Source organism: Lissotriton helveticus, chromosome 12, assembly GCF_964261635.1.
Source record: "Lissotriton helveticus chromosome 12, aLisHel1.1, whole genome shotgun sequence".
Classification (NCBI taxonomy): Eukaryota; Metazoa; Chordata; class Amphibia; order Caudata; family Salamandridae; genus Lissotriton; species Lissotriton helveticus.
In genome coordinates this window covers 20,833,650-20,860,966 of record NC_136073.1, presented here as the reverse complement: position 1 = coordinate 20,860,966, position 27,317 = coordinate 20,833,650, and the positions used below count along the sequence as shown (strand labels likewise).

General features: G+C 50.0%; 1 protein-coding gene across 9 annotated transcripts in view; it reads left to right on the top strand.

Moving 5' to 3' along the window:
• LOC144798327 (nuclear receptor subfamily 2 group F member 6-like) overlaps positions 1–27,317 on the top strand; it is a 768,088-nt gene that overhangs the window by 128,912 nt on the left and 611,859 nt on the right. For 4 of the 9 annotated variants that reach the window (XM_078669146.1, XM_078669148.1, XM_078669147.1 and 1 more), the window contains exons 1-3: positions 3,339–3,673; positions 20,755–20,921; positions 21,699–21,832. In XM_078669146.1, the coding sequence (XP_078525272.1) occupies positions 3,650–3,673; positions 20,755–20,921; positions 21,699–21,832 (325 nt within the window). In that variant the 5' untranslated portion in view covers positions 3,339–3,649. Of the gene's footprint in view, positions 1–3,338; positions 3,674–20,754; positions 20,922–21,698; positions 21,833–27,317 lie in introns of those variants that run through there. The other 5 variants (XM_078669149.1, XM_078669144.1, XM_078669143.1 and 2 more) reach the window with 3 other exon arrangements.

Genomic DNA, 27,317 nt, shown 5'->3' with positions numbered 1-27,317 from the left:
TGTTGAATGGAGGCTGTTGCACAACATCGTTTATCTGCGACTACATTGCAATGTATGTCAGTGGGGCTCACCGGCACTCATGTTTGGGGACTGGCCCTTGTTTTTCCACATCAGACATTGACCGAGAGCAGTAAAGTGAAAAACACAAAATTTGTAAATAAGGGAGTTAAGAATGACGGATAAATAGCGACAAAGAAAGAAAGCTGGGGTGAAAAGGAGCCTGAGTAATGGAGATAAAAGGGCAGGGAGAGCCTGGTGGTGGATTAGAGATATGGGCAGAACAGAAGTAAGGGTAAACAACCTTCACGTTCAGCACTCCAACATCCAGTGTCTCCGGTCCTGAGCTTTTGAGCAATGCTTTGGGCCCCAGAAACTGCTTCTTTTTTAACCGAAGCACCGGTTGTGTGCCTCCAAATCCGGAGGTTGTGCGGTGCTCCAGGTGCTCTGAACGGGAATTCTTTTGCCAAACCCACTTGGCTGGAAATTGAAACCATCTGGCGATAATGAGCTCGGCGCCCGATGTGGTTTTACGGTGTGTGAGGTAGCCTCTGTCAGGCAGCTTGTGGAAGCCATTCGAAAAGCTCTTTACAGCCATCGGACTCGGAACTGTACCCCCAAATGAATGAACTCCCCCCTTGTGCTGCGGCTAGGCGAGTGCCTTAGGCAGTGTGACCTCTGGCCTCAAGCCACTATGAAAAGACATGGAGCTGGTGTCGGCGCGACAGGAACAGGGCGAGTCCCCGCGCAGACGCGTGTTTCCGCAGGCACAGGAAGCCTCCCTGGGCGGAAAGGGAGGCGCGCAGGCCTCCGGGAAGTCCTGGGAGGGTAGAGCAGGCATGCCTCTAGCTGGTCCTGGGAGGGCAGTGCAGACGTGCAGCTTCCAGGAGAGGACTGGTGCGGTCACGTTATGAAGTCTGCGCGATGCAGGGACGCTCTGCTTGGACCCTGGACTCTGGAGCTGTTGCAGTGACTATCTGGTCGTAGACTCTGGAGAGGAAAGAGAAGTGTGCAGGCCTCCAGGGAGCCCTAGGAGCAGAGGGCAGGGCAGGCGTGTTTCCAGCACTGCATGTCTTCACTGATGCACAAGCGGCCTGGTTGATGCACTGCCCCTCTGCTTGGACCCTTGGTTCTCTAGCTGTAGCAGTGGCCGTCTGGTTGTAGACTCTGCGGATGGTAGGTCTGCAGACGTTCAGGAAGGCCCCGGAGGGCAGAGCAGGCATCCTTCAGCAGGCCTTGGGACGGCAGTGCAGGCGGGCTTCTGGCAATGAGTGCATTCATTGATGGGCATGTGGCCAGGGTGATGCACTGAGGCTGTGCGTAGACCATATACTAGTGGTTGGAATCCATAATACTCCAGCTTTAGCAGCGACCTAACCGTCTGGTCATGCCTGTGATATACTAGATGTAGCTGTGACACAGTAGCAACTACTGTCCAGTTCTAGCAGTTACTGTCTGGTTGCTGTAATAATAGCTCAATTGTTAAGCTGTAGCAATGGTTTTCTATTGCAGTGATTCTCTAATTGTAGCGGCCACTGCCTTCTTATAGAATTGATTGCCTAGAGGTGTCAGTGCCTGTCTGGCTATACAGTAAGGCTATATGAGAGGTAAGAGTCACTCTCGGAGTATTATCACTGACTGTTTAGTTGTAGTAGTTACTTTCTAGATGTAGAATTCAGTGCCTCCTTATAGCAGTGACAGTGTAACTGTACTATGTGTAGTGTGTAACAGTCACAGTTCATTTGTAGCAGTGGTGGTCTAATTACTGCAGTTAAAGTCTAGCTGTAGCCAGTCTAGCTGTAGCAGTGACAGTCTAGCTGTAGCAGTCACAGTCTAGCTGTAGCAGTAACAGTCTAGCTGTAGCAGTAACAGTCTAGCTGTAGCAGTGACAGTCTAGCTGTAGCAGTGACAGTCTAGCAGTAGCAGTAACAGTCTAGCTGTAGCAGTCACAGTCTAGCTGTAGCAGTCACAGTCTAGCAGTAGCAGTAACAGTCTAGCAGTAGCAGTAACAGTCTAGCTGTAGCAGTGACAGTCTAGCAGTCACAGTCTAGCTGTAGCAGTGACAGTCTAGCTGTAGCACTGACAGTCTAGCTGTAGCAGTCACAGTCTAGCTGTAGCAGTCACAGTCTAGCTGTAGCAGTGGCAGTCTAGCTGTAGAAGTGACAGCCTAGCTGTAGCAGTGACAGTCTAGCTGTAGCAGTGACAGTCTAGCTGTAGCAGTGACAGTCCAGCAGTAGCAGTAACAGTCTAGCTGTAGCAGTGACAGTCTAGCAGTAGCAGTCTCAGTCTAGCAGTAGCAGTAACAGTCTAGCTGTAGCAGTAACAGTCTAGCTGTAGCAATCACAGTCTAGCTGTATCAGTGACAGTCTAGCTGTAGCAGTGACAGTCTAGCTGTAGCAGTGACAGTATAACTGTAGCAGTGACAGCCTAGCTGTAGCAGTGACAGTCTAGCTGTAGCAGTGACAGTCTAGCTGTAGCAGTCACAGTCTAGCTGTAGCAGTAACAGTCTAGCTGTAGCAGTAACAGTCTAGCTGTAGCAGTGACAGTCTAGCTGTAGCAGTGACAGTCTAGCAGTAGCAGTAACAGTCTAGTTGTAGCAGTGACAGTCTAGCAGTAGCAGTCTCAGTCTAGCAGTAGCAGTAACAGTCTAGCAGTAGCAGTAACAGTCTAGCTGTAGCAGTGACAGTCTAGCTGTAGCAGTCACAGTCTAGCTGTAGCAGTAACAGTCTAGCTGTAGCAGTAACAGTCTAGCTGTAGCAGTGACAGTCTAGCTGTAGCAGTGACAGTCTAGCAGTAGCAGTAACAGTCTAGCTGTAGCAGTGACAGTCTAGCAGTAGCAGTCTCAGTCTAGCAGTAGCAGTAACAGTCTAGCAGTAGCAGTAACAGTCTAGCTGTAGCAGTAACAGTCTAGCTGTAGCAGTCACAGTCTAGCTGTATCAGTGACAGTCTAGCTGTAGCAGTGACAGTCTAGCTGTAGCAGTGACAGTATATCTGTAGCAGTGACAGCCTAGCTGTAGCAGTGACAGTCTAGCTGTAGCAGTGAGTCTAGCTGTAGCAGTGACAGTCTAGCTGTAGCAGTGGCAGTCTAGCTGTAGCAGTCACAGTCTAGCTGTAGCAGTGACAGTCTAGCTGTATCAGTGACAGTCTAGCTGTAGCAGTGACAGTCTAGCTGTAGCAGTGACAGTCTAGCTGTAGCAGTGACAGTATAACTGTAGCAGTGACAGCCTAGCTGTAGCAGTGACAGTCTAGCTGTAGCAGTGACAGTCTAGCGGTAGCAGTGACAGTCTAGCTGTAGCAGTCACACTCACAGTCTAGCTGTAGCAGTGACAGTCTAGCAGTAGCAGTAACAGTCTATCTGTAGCAGTCACAGTCTAGCAGTAGCAGTAACAGTCTAGCTGTAGCAGTCACAGCATAGTTGTAGCAGTGACAGTCTAGCTGTAGCAGTGACAGCATAGTTGTAGCAGTGGCTCTCTACAGCTGAGACGGTATGCAGTAGGAACAGTGTAGGTGAAGCAGTGGCGGTCCAGTTTCTCCCTGTGTTTATCGCTGCAGAAGAGCGCAGACTCTGGACCACCCTGCACCGGAGCCGGTGGGTCTAAGATTGTCGCCATTTTTACACCATTGCAGAGAGCAGCAGCGCTCCACAGATACAATGGACAGCGCTGAACTGGGTCAGGTAAGGACAGCTTGTTCTTTCTGTGGATGTGCAAACTATAGCACAATATTAAGGATTCCTCGCACACTTAAGTTTAAGTGTTAAACATATTTACATTTTGTATGGAGACCTCAAAGTCATGGGGATAAAAGGACAAGACCTGAATATACAGAGAGGTCCAGCCGTAAAAGTACAAAGGGAAAGAGAAGAGCTTCGGAGTGGGACGATTTCTTTTTTGTTCTGTTTAATTGTGCTAAAGTTTTACCATCTATGTGAGGCACCGTAATGCATTCTGGGAAGACTAAAGCTAACTGATTTTAGGCGAGTGAGTTGGGGGATGACACCCTAGGCTAGTAGACAGCCACATATGCACCTTGTGGCCTTGGACGCATGTTGTTTTTTGTTTTTTCCTTTCCATATATACTCGCTGTTGATGTCTGAAGAAAGTCGTCCTGCCCTTCCCCAGCCCCTGGATCCTATTGTCTTGTTTGCTGAGGGGGTCAAAGACACTGGAATGAGTTCCCTCTTCTCTGGATATTGTTGGTCAATACCTGAACACAGGTGCTTGGCATCTCCTGGCTGCTGCTAGAAGCCTTCTTGTGGTTTAAGGTGGCGCTGAGTGATTCTACACTCCTCTCCCTCTGGAAATCTCTGCTGAGCAGCACCCTCCTTTTCACCCTACATTGACGGCAGCCGGGGGGTGGGTAAGGTGGGGGCGATCCATAGTAGTTAACTACTGAAAGGTTTTGTATAATGCTAATAACAAGAGTCTTTTTCAAGGATAGCCTTGACGTCTGTAGGGTGATTGCTAAGAACGAGCCATTGACTGGGTAGAGTCCCTGATATTGGATCGCTCTCTGTTTCTAACCCAAATGACTGAGTGGTTCCATTTATGAAACGCAATACGGCGATCCGCCTCGAGGCGCTAGGCCGTGCTTTCTAGAAGAGGCACAGTACACCTAGTGACTTTGCAAGCAGACAGAACTTGGAGAGCCAATGCCACTGACATATTCTGTGTCGTTTGCTTCTTGATATAAATATTTTAACAAGATGTCGTGCTATCAAAGACCGACGACTGTCTGCAGCCAGACCTCGCGGTTCCATATTTCATACTTTCAAAGGTGAGGGTCGCAGACAGCAGCAGGGGGCGCTGTAACATCACTCCTCCCGGTCTGAGCCTTTTTCACTGGCTGGGGGCGGACTCCCGGAATCGGCTTTTGGCCTTCCCTGGCTGGACTCCTTGGTTGGCAAAGGGCCCGCGTAAAATTGTCCAGGCAAAACAGGATGCAGCCCCGGGGCATGTGGTTTCCGTTTCAAATGATGTGTGTGCCCGCCTGTTGCCCTTGTTTTGTGCCAAGCTGAAGTGGGCAGCAGCTTCTACTCCCCCCCCCCATGATCTGCAGCAGGCTTTCTGCAGGTAGGGCAGAGGGCACCCTTAAAAGAGGCACGGTAAGACTGGGCATGGGTGGGGCTCAGATCCTCGGCCTAGTCACGTTGCCATGACTACAGGCAGAAGAGCTGCTCTGTGCCATCGCCCCCAACAAGGGCAAGGATTATAGGCCTCGTTGCCCCTAGTTGGGTAAGAAAAGGCAGCTCTAAATGTTGTTCAACTGGCACCTCACATCCCTGGGCATCGGTGCTACTGCTCCTGCTTCACCTATGATAGCTACGCCGCTGTGCAGTTGGGAAGCAAGACTGTCCTAAGATGTGAATAATGTATTATTTTTGTCGAACACGTTGCAGAGTGGGGGTTGAAGGCAGTGGCCTAACAGAGAGGAGTGGGGTTGTTTATATTAAGGACCATGCTAACCTTTCTACAACACTGGCTACGGGGCCCTTGTAGTCGAACCCTATTAGGCGTCCCTTCTAAAAACCAGCTGACCACAGGACACCTCATTGTTCTCGAGCCATCGTCCAACATGCTTCCAGTCCCATGCCGTATCCTCGCTCCCTTCTCTGTGCATCATGTCCCTCATTCCTTATTCCATGCTCCCTACTCTACTCACTATTCACCTCACTCCCTGTACCATGCACCAAACTCTATGCATCAAGTCCTTCACTCTCTGTTACATGCACCAAATTCTATGCATCAAGTCCTTCACTCTCTGTTACATGCACCAAACTCTATGCATCAAGTCCTTCACTCTCTGTTACATGCACCAAACTCTATGCATCAAGTTCCTCACTTTCCTTTGTTACATGCTGCAGTGCGTCAAATATCTCCTTCCCTGTCACATGATCCCATCTCTATGTATCAAGTCCCTCACTTTCTATTCCATGCTCCTGTCTCTGTTCATCAAGCCCCTCACTCCCTGTGCCATTCTCCAGTCTCTATGAGTCAAGTCTCTCACTCACTCTCCCATGCTCCGTTCTCTCTGCATCAAGTACCTCCCTCCCTGTCCCATACTTATTTCTCTATGCACCAAGTCCCTCACTCTCTGTTCCATTCTCACTTCTTTATCTGTGAAGTCTCTCTCTCTATGTTGCATGCTCCGGTCTCTATGCATCAAATCCCTCACTCTGTTCCATGCTCACGTCTCTATGCATCAAGTCCCTCACTCTTTGTAGGTAAGGTAAGTATACTTGTAAAGCGCACTGTTACTCCATCTCGAAGTGTCCTGGCGCTGTATACCGCTGGGGAACCCGTCCAGGCTTTCCCTGTGAGATGGTCCCCCCTGTACCCCTCCAAGGTGAAGCCAGGCATCCCCGGCGCTGATGGGGCCGTTGTGGAGATTAAGCAAGCTATTGCCCAGAGTTGCAGAGTGGGACCCATGGTTAGCGTAGGCACCTCGGCGAGAATTATCGAGTCCGCGGACATTGACCCAAGACCCTGCCGTGTCGGGAATTGAACCCTGGTCCCGGGCCGATCTCTGCTACAGGGTCTGCCGCTTCTAACCAGTGAGCCACACTTCTCACACTCTAACCATGCTCCTGTCTCTTTGCATCAAGTCCCTCACTCTCTGTTCCATTCTCACTTCTTTATCGGTCAAGTCTCTCTCTCTGTGTTCCAGGCTCCAGTCTCTATGCATCAAATCCCTCACTCTCTGTTCCATGCTCCCTTCTCTATGCATCAAGTCCCTCACTCTTTGTTCCATGCTCCTGTCTTTGCATCAAGTCCCTCACTCTCTGTTCCATGATCCTGTCTCTATTAATCAAATACCTCTCTCTTTTTTCCATGCTCAATTCTTTATGCATCATTTCCCTCCCTCTCTGTCCATGCTCACTTTTCTATGCATCAAATCCCTCCCTGCCTGTTCCATGCTCCCGTTATATGCATCAAGTCCTTCACTCTCTGTTCCATGCTCACTTCTCTTCCATGCTTACTTCTCTATGCATCATGTCTCTCTAGCTGTGTTCCATGCTCCAGTGTCTATGCATCAAGTGCTTCACTCTCTGTTCTATGCTCCAGTCTCTATGCATCAAATCCCTCATTCTCTGTTCCATGCTCTTGTCTGTATGCATCAAGTCCCTCACTCTTTGTTCCATGTTTCTGTCTGCATCAAGTCCCTCACTCACTGTTCCATGGTCACGTCTCTATGCATCAGGTCCCTCACTCTCTGCTTCAATGCTCGTGTCTCTATGCATCAAGTCCCTCGCTCTCTGCTTCAAAGCTCGTGTCTCTATGTTTACTCCAGTATTGGAACTTTCATAGATTCACATGCCTGAATCATTCCCCGTCGTCGAGACGGGAGTCTCCGGTATATAAAAAAGCAATGCTTAGCAGTATAGCAAACTGAAAAGAGGCCTAGGCCCATTTCCCTTTTGCAACCCATAGCCTTTGTTATGTAAAAAAGGCCCAAACTTTCCCCTGAACCAATCAGATCTCCTCACCCTCTAGAACACTCCTGAGAGAACCTTTTGCCCCTCAGATTTCGTACTGCACGTTGTGCTAGGGAGTGTCCTTTGAGCTCTGCTCAAAATCTTCAATTCAACTCATTTTGACTGGGATTTGAGGTTCTCTCATCTTCTAGTTTCTTCTTATTTGGAATTCCTTATTCATCTACCATGTCTGAGAAGGAAAAGAAAGGATTATTCAGAGCTTGTGCCACCTGCTCTAAAAAAAAGCTTAATACAGATGATCCTCATAAAGACTGCATATACTGCCTCTATCCAGACCATAAGGCAGAGAATTGTAAGGTATGTTGTACCTTTTCAAATAAAACCTTGAGGGATCTAGAGGGAAGACTGCTACTTTGGCTCCAGAAGGTTAAAGCCAGAAAGGAAATTCTCTCAAGTGAGGGCGAGGAGGAGTCTGTGGCGTCTAAAAGATCTAAAAAAAGAAGTAGATCTCCTCAGGCGCATACCTCAGGTGAGAGACCTGAGAAGACCCCAAAAAAGACCACCCCAGGGTCTTCAGGGCGCAGTCCCTCAAAATCTCCTTCAGGTAAATCTAAGGGGAAGAAGGGTTCTTCTTCTGAGGTGAAAAAGGTAGAGAAAACTGCCTCAGAACCATCAACATCTCCTTCAAGGATCAAGATTACCATAAAAAAGACTTCCTCTGCACCTTCTGAGGAGAAAGGGAAAGGATCTACACTGTCGACGGGATCGTCGACGAGGAAGATGTCATCGTCGTCGACAAAAGCATCATCATCGTCGACGAAGCAGGAGGTAAAGTCTATTGAAAAGACGCCGTCAACACTTTCACCGTCGACGGCGGTATCGACGACGAGTTCATCGTCGACGAGGGCGTAGACGACCATGGCTGTATCTGCATCGTCGACGGGATCGTCGACGACAGGAGCTTCGACGACGGGAGCGTCGATGACGGGAGAGTCGTCGACGAGATCATCGACAGCGGCTGGAACGTCGACGAAGACAGCGTCGACGGTCACTACAACATCGACGATAGCGTCGACGACGATAATATGGTCGACGACGGCGATGAGAATCTCGTCGACGGGCTTGTCGACGAGAGAAAAAACACCAGAAAAAAGGTTGTTATCCTGGAAAAGAACAATAACGCCAGAGGTTACATCTCCAAGCAAGGTGTCGCCATTAGTCCCTTCTCACCTTCTGGAAGAGGAAGACTCAGAGGACGAGGATGAAGGTGGCTCTTTTGGATATGCAAGTAGTCCTTCACAAATAAAGGTAAAATACCAGGAGGAAGATTCGGAGGAGGATTATGGGGAGTTTCAAGAGCATCCCCAAGAACAGCAACAATATCGTCAACAGCAGCGTGAGGAGATGACAAGTGTACCATCTTTACTGAAAGACCTTCAGAGCATGTTGGAGGATTATAGAAGAAGGTATCCGGCACCTCAAGCCTCTCAGGAAATCCCAGAGGTTACGCCTCGTCCACGATCTGTACCGGGTACGCCAGTGCGAAGGAGGGAGATCTTACCGGAGCCCACTACTAGGTCTCCGCCACCAGCAGCTCAACATGACCCAGACACCTTGCATGAGGACCACGATGATGGGGAAATTGCAGAACCTAGTAGAGAATGGGATGACTATCTCATTCCTTCTCCTTCAACTCCTACGCCAAAGCCAGTTGATTCTCCACCTGAGGACATGGGTGGCTTTTATAACCTGATGGAAAGAGCCACGAAGAGATTTGCACTTACCATGTCGGAGGATAAAGCAGAATGTTTTTTATATGACTTTAAGGAACCTTATCGAAGATCTGTTTGATCCTTAACTATTGTAAGTCATATTTGGGAAAAAGGCCTGAAGGTTATGGAGACACCAGCTACGGTGACTCCGGTTCTGGCAAGACTGGACAAGAAATATAATGCGCCTACAGATGCCCCAACGTGTCTTTTGGGTCATCCCAAACTGGATTCGGTGATTACGCAGGCAGCGCAGCAGAAATCAAGGAATCTGTCTGCTCCAATTACGGCACCTCCGGACAGAGAGGGTAGGAGGCTGGACAACGCAGGAAAAAGGTTTTCCGTAATGTCTGCTCTACTAGTAGGAGCTGCTAATGCCCTCGCTATTTTAGGAAGATACGACAGGCAAATGTGGTGCGACCTGTCGCCGTACATTAACCATGTGCCGGAACCAGAGAAGCAAGAAGCCAGAAAGATTCTTCTGGAGGGGGAAAGGACTTCGGCGGAAGTCATAGTCTGCGCTATGGATATAGCGAAGACGGCGTTTAGGTCTTTAGGAGGAGCAGCAGTTCTGCGCAGATAAGGATGGCTAAGAGCAACAGCTTTTAGGCCTGAGGTTCAGAATAAGATCCTAGACCTCCCCTTCAATGGAGAAGATCTATTCGGAAAGCATATTGATGACACTCTACAGAGTATCAAGAAAGATTCTGATACTGCGAAAGCATTGGGAACTCAGCAGTACAGGAAAGTTCCTTTTCGTGGCTCTAGAGGTAGAGGGCAATCATCTTATAGAGGAGGATATCAGCAAGGGAGATATTCCTCCTATTCTGCCTCATCGCAGCCCTACTGCTAGCAGTACACTCAGCGACAATCGGGAGGTTATACGAAGTCAACTCCGAGAGGAAGGGGAGGCCGTCAGGGGAAGGACAACACCCGACGACAATGACAACCTTCATCTTCTGGCTGCATCAACATTCCTAAGATCAAGTGCTCCCCTGGGTGGAAAGATTGCTTATTATTTTCAAAAATTGGCAAAAAATAACAACGGATCAATGGGTCCTCAACATTATTCGATTCGGCCACACCCTGGAATTTCTACAGACGCCTCCTTGTACACCGCCGGTACATCAGAAAGCCAACCATCTGCACCAACTCCAGAAGGAGATTCGGACAATGCTCCGAAAGGGAGCAATAGAACCGGTACCGATTGCCCAAACGAACAAGGGGTTTTACTCCCGATTTTTTCTGATCAAGAAAAACATACTCCAGTGGCGTCCTATTCTGGATCTCAGATCCCTAAACACCTATCTGAAAAAGCAGTCTTTTAGGATGGTGCCTCTTCAGGACATCCTTTCGTTATTGAACCCAGGGGATCATATGACCACTCTGGACCTACAGGATGAGTATTTTCACGTACCTATCCATCCTGCACACAGACAGTACCTTCGGTTCTTGGTAGCCGGAAGACATTATCAATTCAAGGTACTGCCATTCGGCCTAAAGTCAGCACGGCGAGTGTTCACAAAATGCCTGGCTCCAGTGGCGGCTGTGTTAAGGAAGCAAAAACATCAAATATTTCCTTACCTCGATGACTGGTTAGTCAAAGCACCATCGGAAGTACAAGCCAAGGTGTCAACAAAGGCCTGCATATATTTGTTTGCCAAACTGGGTTTGACTCTACACGAAGGAAAATCAAACCTTCAACCGAAAAAACTGATCAGATTTCTGGGAGCAATACTGGACACGGACAGCAACAAGGCGTTTCCCTCCGAGGAAAGGCAACTGAGGATCGTATCTCTTTTTCAAAACTTTCTAAAAAGAAAGTTTCTTTCAGTACGCAAGTACAAATCCTTGCTGGGCATGATGTCATCTTGCATTCCCCTCGTGCCTCACTGCAGATTAAGGATGCGCCCGTTACAAGAACAGATCGATCTACAGTGGCATCAATCGGAGGGATCCTTCGACGACACAATCCAAGTGACACCAGTTATGGTGCAGGCAGTGACATGGTGGACACAAAAAGAAAATGTCTCTCGGGTCTGTCTTTTCTTTCAAGACCAGCTCCATTAGTGGTGACTACAGATGCGTCCCTGGAAGGATGGGGAGCTTTCCTTCAAGACCTTCAAGTCAGCGGTCGTTGGAAGGTGCACAAGCAGCAATTACACATAAATCTGATAGAACTCAGAGCGATCCGCCTAGCACTGCAAGCTTTCCTGCCACGAATACGAGGCTCGCCGGTGTTGGTAAGAACGGACAACACTACGGCGATGCACTACTTAAACAAACAGGGAGGAACAAGATCTCTCTCCCTGTCTCAGGAGGCCCAGGATATATGGGAATGGGCACTACAGCAAGGGATATCGTTGGCGGCAGAACATCTCCCGGGAGATCAAAACATCAAGGCGGATACTCTCAGCAGGCTTAAATCGTCCTGTCACAAATGGGAGCTGGACCAGGGGATCCTGGACAGCATTTTTCAAAGGTGGGGGACACCAACAGTGGACCTTTTCGCCACAAGGGAGAACAGGAAATGCCGGTGTTCGCAAGCTGGCTTCCCCAGAGGAGATCTTGGGGGAATGCGTTTTCGATGGCATGGTCCGGCGTCTTTGCTTACGTTTTTCCTCCAATTCCTCTTCTGCCCCGCGTGCTTGTGAAGATCAAGAAGGAACCGTGCAGGCTGATCCTGATAGCCCAGTGGTGGCCCAGACAACACTGGTTCACGGAATTCCTGCTGCTGTCGGAAGACCGTCCAGTTCATCTCCGTCCAATTCCATCGCTTCTGACAATGTCCAGGGGACAAGTGCTCCATCCGGACCCGAAATCCTTGCGATTAGTGGCCTTTCTCCTGAACACTGTGAGTTTAGTCATCTGAATATCTCAGACAAATGTAGGAGAATCCTGTCCAAGGCTAGAGCGGATAGTACCAACAGAACCTACAGGATGAAATGGAAGAGGTTTTGTCTATGGTGTAAGAGACATAATATTCACCCTCTTACTGCTGCACCTCATCAAATTATCCCTTACATCTTACTTTTAGCAAAGTCAGGATTGGCTCACGCTTCGATTAAGGTACATTTAGCTGCATTATCACGTTACAGGAGGTCTTCTTCAGGCCCGTCCTTATGGTCATCAAGGATCATCAAACAATTTATGAAGGGATTATTCAGAGTCTTTCCTCCAGTAAAGCCTCCACCACCACTCTGGAATCTCAACATAGTGCTGTCACAGTTGATGAAACAGCCGTTTGAGCCTATACATAGAGCGGACCTTAAGTTCCTGTCCTGGAAGGTGGCTCTTCTCATTGCATTAACTTCAGCGAGAAGAGTAGGAGAACTACAAGCACTCACGATTCAGGAGCCCTTCCTACAGTTTCAGGAGGACAGAATGATTCTTAGGACTAATCCAAAATGAAATCCTAAGGTGCCAACTGATTTTCATCTGAATGAGCCGTTGGTATTAAAACGTTTCTTTCCTCAACCAACAACAGCGGCGGAAAGAGTGTTACACTCACTGGACGTTCAAAGATGTCTCAAGTTCTACTTGAAAGAAACTAAGAGCTTTCGCAAATCTTCTCAGCTCTTCGTCGCTTTCAGCGCACCCAGGAAATGTTTCCCTTTATTAAAAAGGGGAATTGCTAGATGGATTTCCAGTGCAATTGTTTACTGTCATCAAGCTGCTGGAAAACCTCTAAATGCATGAGTTCGTGCTCATTCCACGAGAGCAGTGGCCACATCCACTGCACTGTTTGGAGGGGTGACAATCCAGGATATCTGCAGGGCGGCGACCTGGGCATCTACGCACACCTTCACCAGGCAATACTGCTTGGAGGCAGCCGCAGAGTCGGATGCGGCGGTGGGAGAGGCGGAACTGCGGAATATCATCCAATAACGGTGAGCCTTCTTTCCATCCCTCCATCCTTTTTTCTCTTGTTTTACAAAGTCACATTTCTTATATTTTATTATGCTTGATTTTCATGATGTTTTACATGAGGCTGACATGTAAGAAATTAATGTGCTTTGTAATATCACTGCTCGCTATTCTGATTCAGGCATGTGAATCTATGAAATTTCCAATACTGGAGTAAGAAAACAAGTTACTTACCTGTAACTGCAGTTCTCCAGTATTGGAATCTTTCATAGATTCACATGCACCCACCCTCCTCCCCTGAGAGGCTCACCTTGGATTTAGCACAACAAGGGTTTTATATGCACAAGTGCGCGAAAATCTGAGGGGCAAAAGGTTCTCTCAGGAGTGTTCTAGAGGGTGAGGAGATCTGATTGGTTCAGGGGAAAGTTTGGGCCTTTTTTTACATAACAAAGGCTATGGGTTGCAAAAGGGAAATGGACCTAGGCCTCTTTTCAGTTTGCTATACTGCTAAGCATTGCTTTTTTATATACCGGAGACTCCCGTCTCGACGACGGGGAATGATTCAGGCATGTGAATCTATGAAAGATTCCAATACTGGAGAACTACAGTTACAGGTAAGTAACTTGTTTTCATCAAGTCCCTCACTCTCTGCTGCATGCTCGCGTCTCTATGCATCAAATGCCTCACTCCCTGTTCCATGCTCCCTTCTCTATGCATCAATTCCCTCCCTCTCTGTTCATGCTCACTTTTCTATGCATCAAATCCCTCCCTGCCTGTTCCATGCTCCCGTTATATGCATCAAGTCCTTCACTCTCTGTTCCATGCTCACTTCTGTATGCATCATGTCTCTCTATCTGTTTTCCATGCTCCAGTGGCTATGCATCAAGTCCCTCACTCTCTGTTCTGTACTCCAGTCTGTATGCATCAAGTCCCTCACTCTTTGTTCCATGCTTCTGTCTCTGCATCAAGCCCCTAACTCACTGTTCCATGCTCACGTCTCTATGCATCAAGTCCCTCACTCTCTGCTTCAATGCTTGTGTCTTTATGTATCAAGTCCCTCACTCTCTGCTGCATGCTTGCGTCTCTATACATCAAATCCCTCACTCTGTTCCATGCTCCCTTCTCTATGCATCAAATCCCTCACTCTTTGTTCTATGCTCCTGTCTCTGTTCATCAAATCCCTCTCTCTCTGTTTCCATGCTCACTTCTCTATGCATCAATTCCCTCACTTTCTTTTCCAGGCTCCCTTGTCTATGCATCACATCCCTCCCTCCCACCCTGTTCCATGCTCCCGTTATATGCATCAAATCTGCCACTCTCTGTTCCATGCTGCTGTCGAGATGCATCAAGTCCCTCATTCTTTGACCCATGCCTCTGTCTCTATTTATCAAGTCCCTCGATCCCAGTTCTGTGCTCCTGTCCCTATGAAGCCCACTACTATTTTTTCGAGCTGCCTTCTCTGTATACCATGTTCCTTACCCTCTGTTCCATGATCTCTTCTCTATGCACGGTGTGTCTCACTCCTTGTTTCTTGGTCCATTCTTTAGGCACCATGTCCCCAATGCCATGTTCCTTTCTCTATACACAATTATTCCTTCTTCCATGCTCCCTTCTATAAGCAGTGTCTCCCTCACTTCCCGTCCCATGGTCTCTTCTACTTGCCATGTCCCTCACTCCTTTCACCAAGTCTGTGTCATTCCCTGCTCCCTTCTTAATGCATCAGATCCCCCACTCCCTGTCCCATGCACTCCTCTCAATGCACCATGTCCATCACTCCCTTCTTCATGCCCCTTACACTCATGCAGTATGCCCATCACTCCCTGTCCTATATTCTCTGTACAGAGAGTTCACTCATCCGCAGTGGCGCCTCCATTCGATGAGTGACCCTGGGGATGCGGGTACTCCATAAGTGTCTGCGTTGATGCCTATATTCTATGAGAGATTGCGGCAACGCCTGTATTCGACGAGTGAGCTCAGTGATACTTGTATTCCCTGAGTGACCACGGTGATACGTGTATTCAGTGAATGACCACGATGACGTCTGCATTCCATGAGTGACCATGCTGATGCCCATATTCCCTGACCGACCGTGGTGATGCCCGTATGCCCGGAGCAACCTCATTGGTGCCCATATTCCATGAGTGATTCCGGTGATGGCAGTATTCCATGAGTGTCTCTGGAGATACCGGTATTTCTTTAGTAATCCAGGTGACCCCGTATGCATGTATTTCATGAGTGACCTCAGTGGCGCCTGTGCTCCATGAGTGATTACGGAGATGCTTGTATTCCATGAGTGACCATGGTGGCATGAGTGACTGCGGAAGCGCCTGAATTCCATGAGTGACCTAGGTGGCATCTTAGTTCTCCGAGTGATCTAGTGATGCCCGTATTCCGTAAGGGACTGTGTGGGTGCACGTATTCCCTAAATTAATATGGAGTGATGTCTGTATTCTAGGAGCGATAGTGGTGTTGCCCAACCTCAGATTGGCAAGGCGGGCAATCAGCGATCGGCCAGTGGGCTTGTGGTTGAGGTCCACTGGTGGGCCTTTTTTCGGTGGCCGTCTCAGTGTCCACCACAAGGGCATCCATTGTCAGAGGTAGAATGACAATGGGCTGCTGCGGCTGTCACAGCATGAGGTGTGCCTGCCCTCTGGCTCCCTCCAGGTGACAGCATCCTCAAGGAGCTGCTGATGGGAAGCCATTGGCGCTTGCTTGGCTGGAGACTGGGGCAGGCAGGAGGACTAGAGGTGGTAGGGGTTTGTGAAGGCCAGCAAGAGGGCTCTCAGTTAATTTTGTCTCCTTCCCCTGCATGGATCAGATAGAGATAAATTAGTCTCTGCTGTTCTCCTTTGCCTGCCAGAAATGTATTACCACATTCAACATGGGGAGATTGTGGCCTTAGCCGACTTTGATACTGGGTAACAGGGTTTGAGTCCCATCGTCAGCTCAACATCCTGTGATTCTGAGCAAATCACTTAGGGCCTTATTTAGAGTTCCGCGGACGGGTTACTCCATCATAAACGTGACCGATATCCTGTCCGCTGTATTACAAGTGCATTATATCCAAAGGCACTTGGACTACGATGGATGGGAAATCCGTCACCTTTGTGACAGCGTAACCTGTCAGTCGAACTCTGAATCAGGCCCTTCATCTACATGAGCCAAAAAAGATGACACTGACCGTCTGTAATGTTATCTGGTTCTCATGTATAACACTCCAATGACTCTGGGCCATTTTTGTGCTTTAAAAATTGGAATATAAAAAGGCATGTATTTGAGGAAAGTGACACCATTTTTTAAATGTATTTTTGCATTTAGTATAATTTCCTTTATTGGAATTTATACGTGATGTTAACAGTAAAACAAGAAAAACATACACCTTTCTCCAGTCTCTGTGCATTGGGGGGCCTCTCTTAAATACAGTAGACAAATATCTAAAAGCCCAGGGTGAGTGTAAAAGGCAGCCTTGTCTGTGCCATTTCCTGTTTCCCTGTTTACATTTATGATTTTTTCTTTGTAATTTTAATTTCCTATTTAAGTACTGACCCTATTAGCCTTACAATACTTTCATTGCTGCAAATGTTTGCCAACACTTAGCTCCATGATCATAACCAAGCAGTTTATTCAGAAAGTTTGGGATCCGCAAATGTGGGCCATTTTTTGGGGGGCTGCCCGGAGCTAATTGTGGCCCCAGACCAACCCTGGTGCCTGTATTCTCTGAGTGGCTGTGATGGTGCCTATATTCCAAGAGTAACCCCGGTAGCTCCTGTATTCAGTGAGTAACCCCGAGGGTTCCTGTATTCCAAGAGTGGTGAACGCGATGACACCTGTATTCCATGGGTGACTGCAGTGACTCCTGTATTCCATGGGTGACCGCAGTGACTCCTGTATTCCATGGGTGACCACGGTGACTCCTTTAATCCATGAGTGGTCGCGGTGAAGCTTGTATTCCATAAGTGACAACGCTGGTGCCAGTATTGCATGAATGACCCCACTGGAGCCTGTATTCCATGAGTGACCATGGTGACTCCTGTATTCCATCGGTGACCGCAGTGACTCCTGTATTCCATGGGTGACCGCAGTGACGCCTGTATTTCATGGGTGGCCGCGGTGACTCCTTTATTCCATGAGTGGCCGCTGTGGAACTTGTATTCCATAAGTGACAACGCTGGTGCCAGTATTGCATGAATGACCCCACTGGAGCCTGTATTCCATAAGTGACCGTGGTGACTCCTGTATTCCATGGGTGACCGCGATGACCCCTGTATTTCATGGGTGACCGCAGTGACTCCTTTATTCCATGGGTGACCGCCGTGACTCCTGTATTCCATGGGTGACCGCCGTGACTCCTTTATTCCATGGGTGACCGCAGTGCTTCCTGTATTTCTTGGGTGACCGCAGTGACTCCTTTATTCCATAATAATAATATCCACATTTGTAAAGCGCACAATCACCCGTTAGGGTCTCTAGGCGCTGGGGGCCGTCGGGAAGATTAAGCAAGCTATTGCCCAGAGTCACATGGTGCTGGGCTAATCTGCCACCGGTGCCGGGGATCGAACCGTGATCCCCAGATTCCGGAGTCAGTCGCCCTGGCCGCGGCGCCACACCTCTTCCGCAGTGATTCCTTTATTCCATGGGTGGCTGCAGTGATTCCTGTATTTCATGGGTGACCGCAGTGACTCCTCTATTTCTTGGGTGACCGCCGTGACTCCTGTACTCCTGTATTCCATGGGTGGCCTCGGTGACTCCTTTATTCCATGGGTGACCGCCATGACTCCTGTATTCTATGGGTGACTGCGCTGACTCCTGTATTTCATGGGTGAACGCAGTGGCTTCTGTATACCATGGGTGACCGCTGTGACTCATGTATTTCATGGGTGAGCGCGGGGACTCCTGTATTTCATGGGTGACCACGGTGACTCCTTTATTCCATGGGTGGCCGCGGTGACTCCTGTATTTCATGGGTGGCCGCGGTGACTCCTGTATTCCATGGATGGTCACGGTGACTTCTTTATTCCTTGGGTGGCCGCAGTGACTCCTTTATTTCATGGGTGAGCGCTGTGACTCCTGTATTCCATGGGTGACCGCTGTGACTCCTGTATTTCATGGTTGAGTGCCGTGACTCCTGTATTTCATAGGTGAGCGTAGTGACTCCTGTATTCCATGGGTGGCCGCGGTGACTACTGTATTCCATGGGTGACCGCGGTGACTCCTTTATTCCATGGGTTGCTGCGGTGACTCCTGTATTCCATGGGTGGCCGCAGTGACTCCTTTATTCATGGGTGACCGCAGTGACTCCTGTATTTCATGGGTGACTGCAGTGACTCGTGTATTTCTTGGGTGACCGCCATGACTCCTGTATTCCATGGATGGCCACGGTGACTCCTGTATTTCATGGGTGAGCACGGTGATTCCTTTATTAGGTCTCGCCCTGCGACGCATTGTGAAGCGATGTCGCAGCGAGACCTATAGCCGTCAGCTCTGCTTACAACGAGCCTAGAGGGAGACAAGAGATGGGCACGTGCAGCATGCCGGAATCAGATCAGGTCACGCGCGTGAACACGCGCTCAGATTCCGGCATCCTGTTCACAATGCATCAGGACGCGTGCATGCACGCACAGACATACACACACACACACACAGACAGACAGACACACGCGCACACACACACACACACATACAGGCACAGACAGACACGCGCGCACACACACACATTCCTTCCCTCTCTCCCCCCCCCACTCACCGGGCTCTTTCCGCGTGTCCCTCTCCCACGCGCGCACACACACACACACACACACACACACACACACACATCCACTCCCTCTCCTCCCCCCCACTCACCGGGCTCTTTCCGTGTGTCCCTCTCCCTCCGCAGCGGGTCAGTCTCGGCAGCATGCTCCAATTCAGACTTGGAGCTCGGCGTATCTTCTCCGGCGATCCTCAGCTTGCGTGCACGCTCACGGCGACGACGTCAGTTTCGCGCCCGGCGATCCTCAGCTTGTTTGCATTTGTACTTGTTATTATTCCTATTGCCAAACTTTGTTTATTACCTAATTAGGAGACTGGAACCTATTAACAAATTACCAAAAGAGGCATCACTGAGAGCACCACTTTTGTCAGCAGCCTGTATTTTAATCTGCTAAAGAAATCAGTACAAGTCACTTTCCATTTGCTATTAACATTTGACAGCGCACGACAAGCCAACGCACAGCCGGTTTGCACGTAGTGGGAAGTTAATAAAATGCATTATCATTTTAGCGGCATATAAAGCCTGGTGCATTCAATCTTTAAGACTGGCGCGTTTACGACGCCACTCAGACTGCCACGATTCCACAAGCAAGGAATAAACTGTAACCCCACGGAAGAGGTGAACAATCCTCACAACATATTGGCACGAGACCGCGTTTCCAGTCTTTGGCTCAAATGAAGCACTCTGGGAGATGTAGTCTAAATTTGTTTCGATTAAACTAATCCGTCGTCTCGGAAATAGCAAATAAGCAGGCAACTCCATTGCGTTTCTCGAGGCGTCGACTGACCTCCCTGCTTCTAGGTGCAGCAAAATAAAAGCAATAACAGCGCTGGTGGGGTCAGAGTCCGGGACATTGAGACTGGCTGGATTGTAAATCGGAATTGATGGGTATTGAGAAGACCTGGGCAGTCCCTGAAACAGAATTGTGGGGCATGCAAGACCATATGGGTGGCCAGTATATATTTTCTAACTGCAGAATTCAGGGAGCTGGCATACCCTAAGTACCTTAGAGTCTTGAGAAGCATGTGGCAGACCCAGAGAACCTCCCAGCAACATAATATCAAGGACTGTACTGAGATGAGGGAGCATTGGGTAATCTGAAGCAGTCAGGCAGAGCCCGTAGTACAGATAGGTGCCTAAGGGAACATGGGTTGAGGAAAATGTATTTTTGCAAATGTTAGCTTAAATAGGTGAGTTCCACTCTCCCGCCACTGGATATAGGCGGGTGTGTGTTCAGCAGAATAGCACAATAAAAAGAATTGATCCAGAAAGTCAACTAATTTGTGCATGTTCAGAAAATGTAACTTTTGACGTGTTGAAAAACGGAACCCTAAACGCTTTTTAATAAGAACTCAATACTGAAGTGGTATGGGCTGATTTTAAATGTGCTGCTTTAAGTTTGGAGTGCTGAAAACCTGGAGATCGAAAAGCGAAAAATTCCAAATGTCATCAACTAAACAAAACAAGCATTTGCAATGCAATAGGTCTTGCATTTGCGAGAGTTTAAGCTATTGGCATTGTAAATGACAACGTCTTTAATTTATATTTTATAAACAAAAACATAAATAAAAGGCATTGTCATTTACAATGCCAATAGCTCAAACTCGCGTGAATGCGAGACCTATTGCATTGCAAATGCTTGTTCCATTGGTGACCGCCGTGACTCATGGTCGAGCGCGGTGACTCCTGTATTCCATGGGTGACCGCTGTGACTCCTGTATTTCATGGGTGAGCGCGGTGACTCCTGTATTTCATGGGTGAGCGCGTGACTCCTGTATTCCATGGGTGGCCGCGGTGACTCCTGTATTCCATGGATGGTCGCGGTGTAGCTTGCATTCCATAAGTGACCCAGCTGGTGCCAGTATTGCATGAATGACCCCACTGGAACCTGTATTCCATGAGTGACCATAGTGACACCCTAGTTGTCTGTCTTACAGGAAGACAGTGACCTCTTGGAAGAGGGCACTGAGTTTACAGACTTGGAGGAGGCGGCTTCGGCGGATGGTCATGCGATGCTGCGGTACGAGGAACACATCACCGAGCTGCTGGTAACCATTGCAGAGCTGAATGGGAGGATCGAGGCACTACAGCACAGTGAGGGCAGGTGTGGTACCCGGGTCCAGTGTGACAGCATCCTTCTCTTGTCCAGGAGATGTTCTCCTTCTGATGCCACCACATCCCAGTGCAGTCAGTCCTTCGCATTATTCTCTCCCATGGGATGTCACCCCTCACCCATCTCATCTCCTATGCGATGAAAAATCAATGCCTCCCCACTGTCATGCGGTGACACCCCTGCCCATGTCTCCTCTACCACGTGATGACGCCCCCTTCCTTCACTTCCACTCGATCACACACCCATCTCCCATTACTTTTCTCCTGTCATGACACACCTATTCCATCTCTTCTCTCACGCAATGACACCTACATCTCTTATATCTGTTGACAGCCTTTTATATCATCTCTCTCCTGTGATGGCACCCCACCCTCTTCTCTCCCATGTTGCTGCACCCCTAGTGACACGTTCCTTCTGCTCTTTAACATGTCGTTAGTTGTGGCCACTGTCACCTTAATGATTTTGAGGCACTAGGCAAGAAATATTTTCGGGGCAACTGTTTGAAACAATTTTGAATTTTATTACCCCCTTTTTTTTTGCTTATTCAAGCCCTATGCGGGCTAATATTATTTAAATATACGTTAAAGGTTAAGACAAAAGAATACACAGAAGTGAGCCTGCCAGATCACCTTTCCAGGGAGTGCCTTGGCAGGTGTGGCCCAGGGCAATAGCCCTCTTTGCCCATGCCTTAAAACATCTGTTTGTGGTCTTGCTGGTGTCAATACCACCTATGGAACGCCACTTACCATTATTCACTCTTTCTTCCAGAGAGGAAGACGAGTTTTTCGACCAGTGTTCCCAGTACACGTCCAGCCTTCCCAGATATGTGTGGCAGCCGAAGGGGCTGGAGGTGAAGCCACAAGCGGATGAAGACTGTGAGGGCATACAACTCCCTGGTGAAGGTAAACTTTAAAATAGGGGCACCAAGCTCCGCTTTTACATGCAAAAACCGATTAAGAGAGTCAGGAAATAATCTGTGTTCCTAAATATATTTAATTTTAAAAACAGGAAAGACAGAAAGTATGTCTTCTTTTGAGTGACTTCATTTTAGCAATCCTTACTGCCGGGCTAAATGTTGTGCTAAGTGACCCAAAGGGATGAGTTAAAAAGGGAATAACATTTGATAGAGGATCTTAAATGTCTATGAATGTGCAGATGCGCCTGTACTACAATGATGATGTTGTCTGATGAGTGCATTGTGTTATATGTGACTAAAACTCAACAGACAGCTGACAGCATATCTACACGTATCAGTTAAATACGTAAGTAAATATACTTGCTTTAACACACAAGTTACTTACCTTCGGTAACGATATATCTGTAAAAAACATTAGTTAGTGTTAGATTCCTTACCTTAGAATATCCCCAGGCGTCAGACTGGATCCGTAAAATTTCTGGCAGCAGTACCCAGGCGTGTCGGTAGGCATCGTCTGCGGCTCCACGTCCGTCGTCGGCGCCGTGATCCCTGGGATGATGTCGTCAGAGTACTTAGATGCCACCCTCGTGCGCTGACGTCAGTTCTGTACATAGCTTTCCACGCCAGTAATGCAGAGCCATGCAAAGAAACCGACACTGATGCCATGAAACTAGGGCCCTCAAAGGGAGATACCTTAACCCTAGATATCGGTTCGCAGAACGGGGAGGATAGGTGGGGCGGTAAGGAATCTAACACTAACTAATGTTTCTTACAGATATATCATTACCGAAGGTAAGTAACTTGTGCATCTGAAAGAAACACGTTAGTGTTAGGTTCCTTACCTTAGAATAGATACACCAGCAATATCAACCCCGGTGGTGGGTCTGCGAACCAATATCACACCAGGAAGTCCTGAAGCACGGAACAGCCGAAAAAACCATCTCTCCGGACCCGGCTGTCCAGGCAGTAGTGCTTGGCAAACGTGTGCAACGAGGCCCACGTAGCTGCCTGACTGATGTTCTGCAAGAGGACTCCCCGACCCAGGGTAGTATTAGCCGCCGTGGCCCGAGTCGAATTGGCGCGCAGTCCCACAGGAGGCTCCTTTTTAGCCAAGGAATAACAGACCTTGATGCACAAAACGACCCAGCGAGAGATGGTCCGCTTGTGCTCAGCCTGTCCCTTCTTAGCACCCACGTAACCAACAACGAGCTGGTCGTCCACCCAGAACTGTTGTGTGCGGTCTAGGTAAAAAGAGAGCGCACGTTTTGGGTCCAGAAGGTGGAGCCTTTCTTCCTCTTTTGAGGGATGCGGAGGCGGAATCAAGGTGGGCAAGGTGATGGACTGCCGATGTGAAAGGCCGTAACCACCTTGGGCAGGAAAGAAGGACGAGTCCTTAGAACAACTTTGTCTGGATGGACAGAGAGGAAAGGAGGCTTAGAAGAAAGAGCCTGGAGCTCACTCACTCTTCTGGCAGTGGTGATGGCAACCAGGAAAGCAGTTTTAAGAGTCAGAAGATGGAGAGGCCAATTATGAAGTGGCTCAAAGGGAGTGCACATCAGATAAGTAAGCACCAAGTTCAAGTCCCACTGAGGCATCACAAAAGGAACAGGAGGGAACATGTGTCCAGAGAGGTTGAGGGCAGCGAATCGATTGAAGCATCAAGAATTATGGCTGACTCCAGGTAGCGTTTCATTGTTTTGCTCTCCATCGATTTCTTTCCAACATTCGCGTGCAGGATGAAGGTATGTTTGCAACTCATTAATAGTTAATTGCAGCAGGCGAAAGGTTAATGGTTGGCATTTAACACCCCTCCACCTGCACTCGTACCTGTGCCCGCATCCCTGGTCTCTTGCTGCCCATTCCTGGGCGCTATCTTCCCCCCCCCCCCGTGTCCACTGCTCACTTCCCGCCGCTGCTGCCCCTGCGGCCCCGCCTCCCGCGCCCATTCGCTTGCCCCTGTCCCTGCCTCCCGCCTCCCAGTTGCTCCTCCCTCCCAGCTGGCGCGCCTAAAGCAAGCCCGTCTGCGCCCGTCCGTGCCTGGACCGCGCCCAGCGGCAGAACCTCTGGACCCCGCGAACGCCACTACACCAGACTCCACTACGACGCCAGCAGCCTCCACGCACTCAACACCAGCTGAAACCACACCTGCTTCCAGGCAGCCCCGAAACGGACCCTTCTCCTGCCGCACCTGCAGCTACACCTGCAACAGAACCACCAAACCTCCAAGGACTGGACCCAACCACCTCCGCTGCATACTCCTCAACACCCTCTCCGCACGCAAACACGCGGTCGAGCTCTGGGATCTGCTCGACACCTCTGCCCCGGACGTGGCCTTCCTGACCTAGACCTGGTGGAACGACTCATCGGCGCCAGACATCACCATAGCCATCCTGGATGGCCACAAGATCACCCGCAGGGATCGCGCCAACGGAATTGGAGGAGGAATAGCCATCGTCCACAAGTCCACTCTCAAGGTCGCCACCCACGCAGACGACACCCTCAACACCGCCGAACACCTGCACTTCCGGATCTACACCGACCCCAACACCACCCTCAGAGGAACACTCATCTACAGACCCCCTGGACCCCGGGCTCAGTTCAGCGACTCCATCGCCGACCTCGCCAGCACCCACGCGCTCGCCTCCATGGACTACATACTCCTCGCGGACCTGAACTTCCATCTCGAGAACAACAACGACGCCAACTCCGCCACCCTGATAGACAACCTCGCCAACCTCGGCCTCAAACAACTCGTCACCACACCCACCCACGCCGCCGGCCACACGCTAGACCCTGTCTTCTCCACAGGCACCCACGTCGCCTTCGACCACACCACCGAACTCCATTGGACCGACCACCGCTGCATCCATTTCACCTTCAAGAAACCAACCACACACCACCGCACCCAACAGCTGCCTTGCCGCTGCTGGAGCAAAGTCACCGAAGACCGGTTGATCACCACCCTCGCCCAGAACCCACCCACCAACCCCATCAACCCAGACGCCGTAGCCCGCAACCTCAGACAGTGGATCGACGACTGCGCCAACACCCTCGCCCCGCTCAAGAAACCCTCCAACAGCCATGCCAGCAAGAGAGCCACCTGGTTCACCGACGAGCTCCAGACCTCCAAACGCTCATGCCGGAAACTGGAGAAAAAATGGCTCCACGAACGCCCACCGGACAACCACGTAGCCCACAAAGACGCCACCCGCAGACACCACCACCTCATCAGATTAGCCAAGAGATCCTCCTTCAAAGACCGCTTAGACAACAACGCACACGACAGCAAAGAACTCTTCAGCATCGCAAAGGAACTCTCCAACCCCAGCGCCAATGCCAACGACATCCCGCCCTCACAAGAACTGTGCGACTCACTAGCCATTTTTTTCCACCGCAAGATCGCTGACATCCACGACAGCTTCAACACCACAACCGCCCGACTACGCCAGACTCCACCTCCCCTGTGAACACCACCAGCGCCATCCGCCTGACCTCCTGGTCCAACGACGACGAGACACGCAAGGTCATGAACTCCATCCACTCAGGACCTCCGTCAGACCCGTACCCACACCACGTATTCAACAAAGCAGATACAGCCATCGCACCCCAACTACGGAAGGGCATCAACATCTCCTTCGAAACAGCGACATTCCCGGAAAGCTGGAAGCATGCCGAAATCAACCCCCTTCTCAAGATGCCCAAGGCGGACCCCAAGGAACTCAGAACTTCTGGCCCATCTCCCTGCTCCCGTTCCCGGCAAAGGTCAACAGGCAATTGACCCGCCACCTGGAAGACAACAACATCTTGGACCAGTCCCAGTCCGGATTTAGACGAAACCACAGCACCGAGACAGCCCTCATCGCCGCCACAGACGACATCAGGCGCCAACTAAACAACGGCAAAACATCAGCCCTCATCCTCCTGGACCTGTCGGCCGCCTTCGACACGGTCTGCCATCGCACTCTAAAGACACGCCTCCGAGAAGCCGGAATCCAGGAGAAGGCCCTTGACTGGACCACGTCCTTCCTTTCCTGCAGCACTCAGAGCGTCCGCCTCCCATCCTTCCGATCAGAAGCCACCGACATCATCTGCGGCGTCCCGCAGGGCTCATCCCTCAGCCCGACGCTGTTCTACATCTACATGGCCCCCCTCGCACAAGTGGCCCGCCATCACGACCTCAACATCATCTCCTACGCCGACGACACCCAGCTCATCCTCTCCCTCACCAAGGACCCACACAGCGCCAAAACCAACCTCCACGGGGGAATGAAGACCGCCGCCGACTGGATGAGGAGCAACCGTCTGAAGCTGAACTCGGACAAGTCGGAGGTACTCATCCTCGGACCCACCCCCTCAGCCTGGGACGACTCCTGGTGGCCGACCACACTGGGAACAGCACCAACACCCACCGAATATGCACGCCACCTAGGATTCATCCTCAGCTCCTCCCTCTCCATGGCTAAGCAGGTCAACGCTGTCTCCTCCTCCTGCTACAACACCCTTCGCATGCTCCGCAGGATCTACAAGTGGATCCCGACCGAAACAAGAAGAACGGTGACACAGGCCCTCATCAGCAGCAGACTGGACTACGGCAACGCACTCTACGCAGGAATCCCAGCCAAACACCTACGACGACTATAACGCATCTAAAACGCCTCCGCCCGACTGATCGTCAATGTCCCCCGCCGCAGCCACATCACCCCCCATCTGAGAGACCTACACTGGCTCCCTGTCGACAAGAGGATCACCTTCAAGCTCCTCACCCACACACACAAAGCGCTCCACAACTCCGGACCAGCCTACCTTAACAGCAGACTCAGCTTCTACACCCCCACCTGCCAGCTCCGCTCCACCAGCCTCGCCCTCGCCGCTGTCCCCCGCATCCAACGAACGACCTCCGGTGGCAGATCCTTCTCCTACCTCGCCGCCAAGACCTGGAACACCCTCCCCACCCACATATGGCAGACCCAAGACCTACTCGCCTTCAGAAGACTCCTCAAGACCTGGCTCTTCGAGCAGTAGCAGCACCCCCCCTCCCCTCAGCGCCTTGAGACCCTCACGGATAAGTACCGCGCTCTACAAGTACTCTGATTGATTGATTGATTGATATGTGGGATGCCTTTCAAGAATTTATTTACAACAGGGGACTTGAAAAGAGAAGCTGATCAGGAAGCCTTAAGAAGGCTGAAATGGCCGAGAGATAGCCTTTATAGTGCTCAGAGCAGAGCCCTGCTGGGCAAGATAAAGAAGAAAGAGGAGAACCTCTGAAAGAGGGGCAGAAAGGGGATCCACAGCCTTTGATGTGCACCATGCCACAAATTTGTTCCGCCTGCAGGCGTATACCGTTTTTGTAGAGCGACGCCTGGCTGCCAGAATCACATCACAGATTTCAGGAGGCAAGTCAAATGGCCTCAACTGTCGCCGCTCAATCTCCACACATGTAGGTGCAGACTGGACGGGTTCGGGTTGTA